The 14339-nt window shown below is 35.6% G+C and overlaps 1 protein-coding gene across 1 annotated transcript in view; it reads right to left on the reverse strand.

Moving 5' to 3' along the window:
• cyth1b (cytohesin 1b) overlaps positions 1–10386 on the reverse strand; it is an 81307-nt gene extending 70921 nt beyond the window's left edge. Inside the window, exon 1 of the mRNA XM_007259183.4 lies at positions 10263–10386. Coding sequence (XP_007259245.1) covers positions 10263–10281 — 19 coding nt within the window. The 5' untranslated portion in view covers positions 10282–10386. The remainder of the gene's footprint in view (positions 1–10262) is intronic.
• Between the last annotated feature and the right edge of the window lie 3953 nt (positions 10387–14339).

Raw genomic sequence — 14339 nt, forward strand, 5'->3', positions numbered from 1 at the left:
AGCTCTTAGCACTGTTAGCAGCTAATGCTAATACTGCACCAGTCTCGAATCTCTGTGCTGAAGAGCTAAACTATAGAACTAAACTATAACGCAGTGATGTGTGGCTGAGGCTGCTTCTTACAACCTGACTGGTAAAATTAATACATAAGGATTTTAAGTGAGCCTTATAGTGCAAAAAGTACGGTATTTCAGAAGGATAATGCTCACCCACACACAGCAAGGTTTTTTTCAGGAATATTTCTGCCAGAATGCAATACATCTTTGGCCTCACTGACCGCAAGATTTATCACCAATGAAGCATTAATTGGAACAGCTTCACCACACTACGTGTGCAGGATCTACAGAACCAGCTGCAACATTTGTGGGTAGGGCTGGGCGATATGGAAAAAAATCTTATTACGATATAGTTTTTCATATCAGCCGATATCGATATGTATCACGATATAAATCAAATCACTTTCTGTTACACTTAAAGGTTTCTATTTTTACTCAGAAGTGACAGAATAAGGGAGTTATGGACAAAATCACTAGCAGGCTCAGAGCCTTGTGGACAGACACTAGGATGTTAACATCTTGCCAGGTGGGTACAGCTTTTAAATTAATTTTAAAAAGGGGACAAATATATAAACTAAAAAATATGTAAGACCCTTTACATTATATGTCTGTTTAATTTAAATTGCAATAACACTTTATTTATTTTTATAAAATTATATTTAATCAAAAGATCATTCCCCTCCCTGAATGCAGGCAACTACATAAAGCAAAATACAAGAGTATATCACAGTGTTCATTTTGACAGGTGATTTTGATACAGTCTTAGTCTTTTCACTAAAATGTATAATAGTTTTAGTTACATTTTAGTCTATCGGATATTATTAGTTTTAGTCAGATTTCAGTCTAGTTTAATTTTGGTCATATAAAAAGTATGTATTACATATGTTTTACTGTTTTTCTATTTTCTATTTGTTGTAATTTTAGATAATTTACTGCTTATGTTTTTTTTTAAATAAGAGCCTTTAGTTTTTTTTTCATTTAAATTAAGCTAACATTTAAATATTTAAAAAAAAAAGTGGCCTATAATGGAGGTGGGAGGAATAAAGTCAAGTTTCTGAAATGATCCACTTCTACTGCAGTACAGATTTATACTAACATTACTGGCTTTCAGTAGACTAGACTTACATTACTTAAGTGTATTTAAAACTCCAGTTCAGTAACAGCAATGTTTAGCTCAGTTCAAATACAGCTAGACAGATTATATAATCTTCTGTATTTAGTAAAATATCCAGCATAACAGACTCTCTATCTGTTAAAAACTATAAAACACAAAGACAGAGGAGAATGCTGCCCTCAGGGTTTTCTAACAGAAACAGTGAGAGTTAGGAAAAAAGATGGAAAGTGCTTCCTTTCTGTGTGTTTATATACTAACCCCTCACTCGTGCTGAAGTTAACCTTAATTTACACGAAACGTGGATTAACACGGCTAACGTGCGTTACCCATTAGTTTATTAGAATGTAAAAAGCAGTGAAAGCATCTTAGCTAATGATGACAGATTGCACAGATCCCTTTTACACCTAAACATCGCTAACTTTAAACTGGAGACAAGCTAATCTAACTAGCAGCAAACAGAGCAGCATTTACCTGCCTTCAGAAATCTGAACAAGCTCACCTCTCTAAATATCTTGGAGACGCATGCCTCATATTTAAAAGGTGAGTTTTCCAGTGTAGCGCCGCTGAATAGTATAAATGAAGTTTATCCAGTAAATGGGAGAGAAGGAGCCGCTATGTGAGGAGTTCAGAGTGGAGGGGCTCGGGGGGTGGGGCGGAGGGGGATGGTGGAGAGGGGAGGGGAGGGGTTGTACTGGGCTGAGCAGCAGTTCAGCGTGCTGCCTGATCTCGTGCTGCGCCTTTTCACAACGCTACTTAAACGGGAAATAGAAAATTTAGTTTATCGAATTTCTCGCCCCGACTTATCGCGATATATAGTTTCCTCGATAACTATCGATATCGTTTTATCGCCCAGCACTATTTGTGGGCAAATGTTCCACAGGTTGCTCCACAAAACCTGTATGCATCCATGCCCAACCACATCTCATCTTGAATCCAGGCTACATGCGACCATCAAGGTATTAAATTCTCCTTTCAATTATGGAGTTTTTCTGTAAACATATCATTATGCTCTGATATTGTAATTATAGTAACAACTGTATATCGAAAGGTGCTTTAGAACCTGATGAAATATTATAATTTGTAATGTCAGCTCTTGACTTTTTCCAGCACACCAGTGACACCAGTGTGGTGGTGACATGTTTGTGTGTTGTGCTGGTGCATTTGTATCATGCATGAGAGAACCTCTAAAGCTCTAATTTTAGGCTGTGTTGGTGTAAAGTTGTCAGTCAGTGTACACAATGTTTTAGAACCCCAGCTGTGCTACAGTGCTTGAAACACCCACTAATATGCCAGAACTATATAGTTATCACTGTTGTGCTGAGAATGGTCCACCACCGAAATAACATCTGGTCAGCGGTGGTCAAATGGTGATTTCTTTCTATTGTTGGTGAGGCAGAGGCTGACTCATAAAGAGTGCAGCAACAGATGGAATACAGTCAGTAAATATATACCTACGCTTTTAGCTGAGTGAGTTCTTTACAATACTGAAAAGAACAAAGAGTTCTTTGACTGATACCGCCTTTTGTTGCAATTCTGAGCCAGTTTTGAAAGTTTTTAAACAGAGTTGACCACCTCATTGACAGTAATGGACTCTCCTAGTGAAGGGAAACATAATGGACAATAATGAGGTCATGTCCATATATTAAACAATAAGTTAATAATGTATCATAACATACTAACTCTTACAACTCTTTAGACACCTAAATGGCAACATTACCTAATAAACTGGTAGTCTTGTGGCACGTGTGTAGGGTTTGGTGTAAACGTACACTACATGGACATCTGACCATTCATTGTGTTTCTCAGAAATCCTGCTTTATAGAAGTAGTTGTTCAGTTACTGCCTAGACACCATTATTCTGATTAGACAATTTAGGCACTTTAATGGTCAGCTTGTATAATCACCATTGAAAAGAACTGCCAGGAACAAATGGAAACTGAGCAGTCAGATATGAGCCACACATGAGGTCACTTTCCCAACGCCAGTATTCGCCTAAAGGGATATAAATAAATCTTTTGATGCAATGGGCTGTGGAGCAATGGAACTGTGTTCTCTGTAGTGATGAAGTTAAATCAAACACCTCTCGAATGGATATAAGTATTTGTGCTAAGAAGTATTTGTGCTAACTATCCACCATCAGCACCTGATTTAATTTTTTTAATGTGAAGGGAGTGTACATTATCCTTAACAATCCTTTGGCAACACTACAATAGCCTGCCTTTATCACGTAATGTAAAATGTTGTTATATTTCTAGACAATAAGAGCATCGGACAAATGCCATAAATGCAAACTTAAAATAATTACCACAATGTTCTAACTTTAAATAAAATCTTCCAACAAGAGTAGAGGCTACTTCTTCTGTAAACACGACCAACACCCTGTTAATACCCTCGATATCATTAAGGAAACATTGTATTATCAGGTTTTATTTAAACCAGTGAGAACATTCCAGTGAACAAATTCAAGATTGTGCTATTCGCTTTAACCAAGATATCAATGAAGACTGCTGTGAAGGTGAAAATGAGCAGAGGGACATCATCTGGGCATGCACATCACCACCAGTGTGTCTGTTTACCTCTTGTGTCCCCAGTACAGTAACCTCATCAATTTACACAGCAGGGAGTGACAGGCGGCAGACAAGCTGCATTAAAGCAGATGCAAAATAAAGACACCATTTAAAAAAATGCATATAGCTGCCATTTACTTCTTGCCTGAGACATCTTACACATCCAGTTGTAACATAGAATGTAGGAGATTGTATTGCAATATTTTATTTTATACAAATATTCAAAAACCAAGTTTTAATAGTTTTTTAATAGTAGCAACAAGTGGTGTCAGAGGTGTAGATGCAATGGTTCTGATTGCATAAAAAGTATAATTTTCTTTTACTTAGATTTTATTAATATGCGTTGTTTATACTACAACAGTTTTTCAAAAATTGTATTTAAACAAGTGTAATATACCGCCTTGCTCACAGTATCACAATATACGTATATCGAAATATCTTCTTGCTAGTGCACAGCTCTACAATGTACAGCACATAGGATTTCTCACCACAGGCCTCCCTACCTGCCTCACTACTCATTAAAGTACAAATCCTTCATATAAATAGCACTCAGGCCATGTTCAATACAAGAGGCTCTTAGAGACTCTCAGTGACCTGCACACCCCTTTACCAGCTACAGACCCAGTCTCCATGCCAACCAGTCAAACCCACAGATCTGTCCCTCCTCTCTGTCCTCTCCCTCTGTCATTCTGTCCATCCACTCGTCCATCAGTATTCTACAGTTTGTCCATGAGTCCACAATTAGAACAGTATTAATATGCAACACATTCTCAGTGCATATCAGAGTATTTATTATATATTTATTATCAACAGGTCAAATACACTTATACTACAATAATGTGGAGTAGTTCCTCCCTCTACTGAGCATTCTGAGCAACTGCATGGCTGGATAAAGCCTGTAAATATCTAACATTTCTACACATATAGTATCTACCAAAAGAATATAATTAAATATAGTGTACAAGTATAGGCCTGTCATGTTATCTAATTATGCTATTGTAACCTGTTATATAATATATAGTAGGGCTGGGCAATATTGTAAAAAGAAATCTCTATATTCTTCAAATATATTTGTATTTGTATTTTTTTTTACGAATAGTAAGCACCCCCTTCAGCTTTTATATTAATGTATGTATTTCAGATGAGGAAACGTGTAAAATAAAAAAACATCACTGCAACATAAAAGAGCTCTTTCTTCTGACAGAATCAAATGTTTATCTACTGAGATTCCCTTTGGCATTATTTGGCAACATTTTTAGATTTAAATTATAATGTTGATATTCTTAATATTCTTATTCTTAATAAAGTGGTGTTATTGCCTTACACAGACATGCCAAATGTCATGGGAAAAGAACAGGTATCACGTCTCATGGCTTTTTTATGTCTAATATAATATATAGTACAATATGTGTATGGGGTTTCCTGCATTGATTGTGTATTTAATTTCTTTATGCACAGACAATTCAAGAAAGACACAGCCAGATACAATCACTACCACCGACTGTGCTGTCCACTGTGGGCAGTAATGCCTTTTATAATGTATTTCCAGTACAAAGTGATACTGTGGATTGAGGAGTGCTAAATGTCCACACAACTTCGAAACTGGAATGCCCCATCTGTCTGGCACACACTATCGGGACTCCTGGAAGGTCAGTGTTAATTCTATATCCTTACTCACAAGATAACTCCTCACAACGTATACACAAACATATAAGCCAACCCTTGAGTAAACCCTTCATAATTAATTAGCTATACTGCTATCCCGTGGCCTTTAAACATCACAATATTCAGCTACATTTTTTCCAATTCTGTGGTGCCATGTTCATTAGTTTCTTAAGGTTAATCGAGCAGCTTGATTAACCTTGGTCACCTGGTTTAAAGAAATGGCTGAAGAAAGCTTGGGTGGAAAATGTATGCTTGCACAAGTATGCTAGACCTAAGAGTAAAACATTTTTACAAAAGCTGCACTAATATTTATATACACTATCCCTGCAAACAACCTTCTAAATAAACCAGGACAATACAATGAAAAATCAATGCCTGCTATATCTGGATCTACCTGAGAAGCTCTCAGTGTCAAGAGGAAAAAGACACCATAACTGACAAGCATGAGCCGAGCAGGAGAAGTGAAGTGAGCTGATGGACTGCTGAACGAGGTGAAATAAGGACAGGCTCAGAGGCTTCCTGTGCAGCTATGCTCCTTCCTGGATGCGACAAATTGCCACGTCTGCAGCTGCAACCGTGGCAGTGCTGAGAGACCTCAGTCACCTGCATGTGCTTGTGCACAACCATGCATAAAACAGCAGTTCCTACAGCCAGTCTTTTTGCCTTTCTGACTGAAATAGTGAACACTCCCTTTTTCACATGCACAAAGATCTATTCTTCCCTTATTACTAATTCAAAATAGTATTTTATCAATGGTATTAGACCTGGTGCATTACATGCCTAATAAAACCTAACCTGTTTGAAAAAAGCTTTCCACACCAGAGCCTTCTCACTCACTTTATGATGAACTGTTTGAATGACAGACTTTACATAACAAATGAAGTAAATAAAACTTATATCCCTTGGAGCACAAAGTAAAGTAAAACACCTAAGTTTACTGAACAGCAGCAGCCTACAATGCTAACCAGCTAACACAGGTAGTGACTGAAAACTCATGGGAGCTCATTACAAGGAACTACTGGACAACAATACACTCGCCTATATTTAACATGAATCTAAAGTGTTTATATGTTTATAATTTCACTATCAAGTACATAATTATCAAAATGGACAATAACACATATCAGGCTAAACCACCATCAAGCCACTCAGACACAGGAGTATGATGCCTGCTTTGGCCAAATGCCACTGTGATGCCAAGAAGAGTTGGAAAAGTTTCTGGATAGCATAATAAAAAATATGTCAGCTGAACCAGAGATTTTAGTGACATAATTTATGCTAATCCAAAAATGCAGCTCCGAAAAGTAAAGTAAAGCATTCCAGTACTGGTTGTGTTTACATCACATAACTGCTATTGATTGTGTTTCTAATGCTCTTTTAACATCTAGTATAGTTCTATGCAAATTTGTTTTATAGGCTCTAATTAATAATGAAAATGTTTCAATGGGTCACTGATGGTATGCTAACCTACTAATGGGTTGAATATAATAATACAGTATATACAGTATATAATTAACTGATACTAACAGGGTCAGTTTTCAGGTAGCATTATAACCACAATGTTGTGCTTTCATATCTCTTCATGGTAAACCAAAACACTAAAAATAAACTATCACAGCTGTCACACAGTGAGAAATCGAGTGGTACAAAAATAGGGTGAATATGAAAATTAACGATTGTACAAAAACACTTTGCATAAGAACTGTGAGAAAACAAGACATTTATCTTTTTATTTATCTATTTTCAGCAAGTATAAAGTCGTGCTTATAAAAAGTTAACAAACAAGTAATTTGTTAATATGATATGGTTTCCATGAAATGCAATATTTTTGTACATTCCTACATTTGTACATGTCTACCCTTATTTGGTTTCAGTGGTAGTAACATGCTTTATTATTATAGAAATCAGAGGTCATATCGGTATATATCAAAAAATGTTTTATAATGTTTAGTTACTACAGTCTAAAATAACGGTTAAAATAAATGAAAAAAATATTACATGAAACTTAAATATATATATTTTTTAAAGTTTAACCTAACCAAGCATTGAGCTGTTTAGACCTTGGTAAGTTTATTTAACTGCCTTTCTCTTAATGTTTGATACATTACTTTGAAAAAAGGTACATCTGATTATAGGCTAGAATGACAAAAGCAGATTATCAGCTGCAGGAATTTAAAAATTATATTAGTACGTTTTAAGTTTGTAATTACTGAACAGTTCTTTAGTTGGACATCCTAACATACATTTTTTTTATAAAATGTCTCTGAGTGTTCATCTATGGGTGCCCTTTTGCCCAATAAAGAGAAAATAGGATGCAGTGCTGAACAGGGTTCTCCCAAAAGTGAAAAAACACGATGAAGTGACTGGTTAGGTGCTCTTCTAAGAAAGTGTCCCTTCTGATAAGTGCATCTAGTCCTAAGGGGAAATTAATAGTGATGAGCAAATGCTAGTCTTCACCACACAGGTTTATAAGAGTGCTACAAATTGAACATAAATTCAAGAGATCTTCAGAAAAAAAAATTAGATTACTGGTCTGGAAAGAGTACATAACATTTTTGGCCTCTACCAATCCACTATGAGGGATATGATAAACAAATGGTAAAAATTCAGCACCACTTTCCCTCTCCCAGAGAGGAGTCACCCAGCAAACATCACATTAAAATCAGTGTCACTGAAAATATTTGCTAAAAGTTATTGATGCTCATAGGGTCACATCAGTTTAAAGTAATGGTTTAGATATTTTTCTGACAGATATTTAATGTTGAATTTTTTTCAACTATTACATTTAACAACTTGGTCCTCTCTGCTGTGATTTAACGCTCTGATCACATTTCAGATTGATGCAGAACACTGTAAAGTGTTTACATACGTTAGCACCACTTAAGACTGTCATATATATGACAATCTGTTTTATTCTAAATAGAGGTCGAAATACATAGATATATTGGTAATAGAAAAATACAAAAAATCCACAATATGACTTAATGACAATATGTTATATCTATACATTTTCAATGCAAAAATATAGTAACAGCATTAAATTGGCAGGGTTGCATATTCATTATATCTTCACTACACCTATTCCAAGGAGGATGCCACTTTCAACAGATACTGTAACTGTATGCATGCATAACCCACATCTACATCATTCTGATTATTTTTATAAATTATACACCACAAATCTATAGTTCTAATAATGAAAAGTACATCGAATTGTAATGTTAATTTTAATGTAATACTAAATTGTCTTGTAATTTGTTCTAAATTGTAAAGTCATTTGCAGCGTACAAAATATCAGACCTATCAGACCTACAATATTAATTGGTATTCTTCTCCGATATCTTTTCATTTCATGATTTCAGGTTTAAAAAAGCCATCTTGTGAAATATAAATCCTGTAAATTAATTGTTTACTCTCACTTTTATAGACAAATAGAGGACAGACATAGCTGTCATAGCTACAGTACATTGTTTAATGTTTAGTAATGAAAAATAGGTGAATATGTAAATAGAATGGATCACTCTTGGCACAGCAGTGGGGTATCAGGTGTTGCCGGTATGTGTGAAGTGGAAGTGGGTGGAGTGCTCTGAGTTCCTGTTGTTGAAATGTTATGAAATGTTTTCTTTTTTCCTGTCTGTCTGCCTCATATAATAATCCACTTCTTTAATCCGTTTAAACACAACTCATCATTACAACAAACTAACTACAACTTAACAATCCTACTGACATATATTATCAGCAGCTGTCTCCGGAATACTTGCTTTATATACACACATATATAAAGTGCTGCTTATGCGTTGGTTAAGCTCTCAGACAGGAAATCCTGTTACAACCATTTCTGCTTGTCTCAGAGTTTATGAAGGAACATCATAACACAATAATTGGGTCACACCAAACAACATTTGCAAACAGAGTTTAAGGACTAGTAATATTTAAAGTAATATTTCTATTATTTTGTATTATTCTTTGTATATGCTTTTACTGACATGCCTGTAAACCTTTTTCTCTGTCTCTGACTGAGGCCAGTCTGCTAATGTGCTAATGTGGTAAATAAAACACTTTGTATAAGATAATGTATAAAAGTCCACTGAACATATGATTCCACAACCGTATAAAACAGCCATAAATTAGCTAGTCTGTGACTATATTAGTTGCAGTCAAATTTAGACAATATCTTACAAGACTGTTACAGTGTAGCTAATATATTAATAGCACAAAGCAAAGCATATGACTGTTGTGTGTTGACAGCACTAAAGTAAACAAACTGTCAGCTTTACACTTTTATAAACACAGCTTAAAATGAGTTTCATTTAAATTAGCCTGAAAAAATAGTTTAAATGGTTTTAAGCAGTTTATACTAATAGTCCAGTCACAGAGCAGTAATTATGGCTACAGTTAACCTGTGACTAAAGTAAAATTACAGTCAAGCTAACAGCAACAAGCTAGCATGTAAGAATTGCACAACGGACTACAGTAAGACAACTGTACAATGTAGTTTTGTCATTAATAGAATACAGGGTACAAGTTACTGAAATAGTAAAGCTAATAACTACATTTTTAAACAACACTTCAGCAGCAGAGTGTCAGCAAACCATGTTTTTACTAAATACATTATGTTTCACCTAATCTGTGACTAAAGTAAAATTATGATCAAATAGCAACAAGCTAATATGTAAAAAGACTGCTCCTCTTTTGATACACTTTCAACATAACAGCATGAAAGCCCTAAATTAAAATAGTTTTAAACAAGAGAATAACTAGTAATGCTAAACAACACTTCAGCAGAGTGTCTGTAAATGTTTACAAACTTTTCTTAACCAAAACGTCAGGATTCATAAAAATACATATGTATCAAAATTTACCATAAGTGTCTTCCTCCATTTTCAGCTGTTGTTTGACTGAGATATGCAGGCTTTTCTTATCCGTTCCGCCCTGTACCGCTACTGCTCATCACTGTTTTGGTCTTTCACTACTTCCATCCCTCCCTCCCACTCTCTAACACGTGGCCTCAACATCCTCTTTTCGTGTGGCTGTTCAGCGGCTTTTCTCTGCAGGTGCGGAGCAAAAACTCGGCACTGCACGAGCTCCAACGTGGTCGCTTTAACACACCTGTATTCAGACAAGCCCCGCCCACTCGGGACGGGTTGGCTAGCAAATCATCTCACAACCAATTGGCGGCCAGATGAGTTTGAACTGCCGGCCAATTCCAATTCACTTTAGGCGGGATTTGTCTAAAAACAGGTGGAGAAAAAAACAAAGTTTTTGTTTGTTTGTTTGTTTGTTTGTTTGTTTGTTTATTTTTATTAAGCGTTTCAATAGATAACAAGTTTTATTTTCAAAGAAGACTTACAAATATGATATCAAATAAACAAATAAAGAAAGTCAGTTCTAAAACACTGGATAGAGTCTGTAAATAAGCCAAGAATGGATAGAAAATAAATAAATAAACAAAATCATAAAATTGTAACTTGAATTTTTAAACTACATATTTTTTTATTTTTCAACATCGACACAAAAAAAATCTGTAATCTGAAGCTTATGTTTCATCACTCAACATTATGAATTATAAATAAAGAACTTCCCTAAAAGTTGTATTAACTTTATAGTATCATCCAACTGCCTACAATTTGCTCAAAAACGATTTTTCTATATTGTAGCTTTGGTTTACATTGTGTTTTAAAACAACACATTACATTAAAACTACTGCATGTTTTTGTGAGGTTAAAAAAAAGAAACAATATTATGTTATCAAGTGGTACTTCTAAATCCACCCACCAGGGGTCTCTGTACTTTTATTTTAGCTTTACACTGAAGCAGAATTTAATACACGCATTTTCCTACATCAGTCCCCAAACATGCATATTCACATTTCAAGAGAACATAATATACCATAAGTAACTAAATGATCATACATATATCTTATTACAGGAGGACTCTGCAAAGAGAGTTTATAGTAGGTGACAGTTTCATTTAAGTTAAGTTGTTTTGGTACTCCCTATGGCCAGCGCATCCCTGTCTAAAGCCCTATCTGGACAGGATTAAAATATTTCACACTTCTTCTCACTACTCAGGGGGGCCAGTGAGTTTTTTGGCTTTCCTGGTCACATGACATCACGTTCAGTAGCTCCTCCATTTCCACTCGCTGTTGTGTTTACATGGATCGAGGAAACGTGTGCCCATAGTGTAATTACGGTGCGTAGCAAATAGTTATTATATTAAACGAGAAGTGACGAAACTCAGAGATGTGCATCCGGACGGGATTAAAGTTACTGGAGTACCGTGAAGTTCAGCGAAAAACAGTGGGTATTTCAGCCTGTAATTTTCTTAGAGGACGTCTGAGAAAAACACATACATGGTCGTTCTGGACAGTAATAAAAAATTACCCCAGGACCCCCTGAGAAACTAGTCTCATCCGGATAGGGCTTACATCTGAGCTGAATTATTCACTGTGTTTATTAACAGATGAATGACACTGTGCTTAGATTACTAGGTTCTGTGGTTTGATTAGACAGTATCACTCGATAGTACTTAGTTACTTAATCGCTATTTTTTTATTTTAGGATGATGCTGGCACGATAGGTCTGTTATTTGATATGATATGTGTATGATGTATGTATGTTACTCTGCTCTTCAGTTATGAATGTCAGAACACCAGCCCCAGGCTACAGTGCCAGTCACTGTAATGCCCCACCCCGATTAATCAGCATAAAATTAATACAGCCCTAATAAGAATATATAAGTATTTTTTTATTACTTGATCTCAGTTTTAAGCCATTCTTTATTAAGTCACAAACCTATTAACCTGTCAGAACTGTAGACTGCTTCAACGAGTGTAACAATAGGAAACATCTCACTAAACTGAAAAGATAGAAATATAATCCCACAAGTCAGACGAATAACATTTGCTGCATCTCTTGTTAAATTGTCAAGGCCCAGATGTTCTTTAGTTGTACCATGAAGGGAGAAAAGATTAGATAAACATGCAGTGTTTACAAATTGACAATCTCCATAAAGTTATGCGCAGCGGTAAGCCATGGTGTTTGGGATTTTATTTTTTGAGTTTTCTTTTTTTTGTTGTTTTTTTTTTCAAGCGACACAGAAATTGCAAAAACATTCCTTCTGGGCACCAACTGTGCATTTTTGACATACTTTCCTCGTTAAGTATCTCCACAGACGTTAAATTGCTTTTGTCTGCTACTCAAGCAGGCCCAGTTATAATATGGAACATTCACAGGGACACACTTTCATTTATAACACACACTTAGAAAATACAATCAGGTGTAAAAGATGTGTTCAGTTCCATGAGAAAAATGGCTTTTGTTTAGTTTAGTTCAGTTTAGTGTTATCAGGGTATACATCTCCTGCTATTTGGATAATGGAGTATTTTGTCCCTGGTAAATGAAACATTTCAGAGGTTGAATCATGGTATAAAGCACCAATGAAGCTATAGCTATATGAAACTGGTGATATCTTTCATTCTGTCACTCATATTGAGTGAGATATTTGCACTGGTGTACTGCAGCTGACCAGAGCCAGTATCTTGCATAACTGCACAAACTTGCGACTCACATCCTGCCAAAGCTGTAAAATATATTAAATATACATTATATTATAAAGTACATCATATTTATATATATATATATATATATATATATATATATATATATATATATATATATATATATATATAACACACACACAGCATAACACACACACAGCAGCTATATATGTCCATTAAACAGAAAATACAAAACATTTCACACCAAAACTAGCTTCTTTCCCATGGTGATCACACTTCTGAACTGCTGAGTTATCCCCACTTTGGCTGTTTTGTCATTTCTTATTATTATTTTGTATATTATGATGATTGTCTGTTTGCTCAATGTATAAGTTAACATCTACCGAAGTCAAATTATTTGTGTATGTTAAGTATACTTGGCCAATAAAACTGAAATTCAAAACTGAAATATAACAACCTAAAAACAATATACAGTCTATCACTGCTGGATAGGGGTGAAATAATGACACTGTTAGGATTTTCATTCTTTATGCCTGGGTGAAGGGGATTTGTGGGTGAAGGTTGGGGTCAAGGCCTTAATGCTACCTCCCTAAAATGAGTTTTTTGCAGGTAAAGCAGTCCCATAAAAGTCCAATTAAGTGATTGGTGTAGTGTAAGGGATGGTAATATAGCCCTGGGGTTTTGTTCCCAGGCAGAGCAAACACACCCTGCTACCAAGAGTTCTTAGGCAAGACTCCTAACTCTACAAAATCAGCCTACCTGTGTACCCACTGAGGAGGAGTGTTATAAATCCATGCCCAATAGTGAAGAAGAGTAGTGTTGAATAAAGTTGTGCAGTGAGAGGTGATGTCAGGAACGCAGTGGAGTCATCAACAGGAGCCAGAGATTTTCCAACCCCTGCATTTCTCTTTCTCTCTATCCATTTCTCTCCTCCACACGCAACCACACACTGTGGATTTCTGCTTCTGCTCCTGTGAGAGTGGAAATAATGAGAGTAGACCAGACTCGCTGGCAGGCCGAGGAGCGGAGGGAGCTTTTTACCGTGCCTCTGAGTGGGAAACAATACAATAAACTGGATTTCAGTAGGTTTATGACTGAGAGGGCAAATTCCTCATAGATGTGATAGTTGATAATGTTATGAATCCCACGTCTCTGGTGTGCTTTTGTCTATTTATATGAATAGGAAATAGGACTTTTACAGAGTCATTTCAGCATTCATATTAGGAGGAAAATAATGTTGGGAGGAAAAAATTGCTTTGCCGCAAAATGATCTTTTAATTTGGTATTTATTGCCACACTGGGCTAATAAGTCTGCCCAGTTAATTCTGTTTTTTTTTAATAGTCTGCTGCCATTTTGAAGAAAGTAAAGAATAACTTCATTAAGTTTCAGTTAAATTTTAAGCTTAAATCAATTTGTTAT

Source organism: Astyanax mexicanus, chromosome 15 (assembly GCF_023375975.1).
Source record: "Astyanax mexicanus isolate ESR-SI-001 chromosome 15, AstMex3_surface, whole genome shotgun sequence".
In the NCBI taxonomy this organism is placed as follows: Eukaryota; Metazoa; Chordata; class Actinopteri; order Characiformes; family Acestrorhamphidae; genus Astyanax; species Astyanax mexicanus.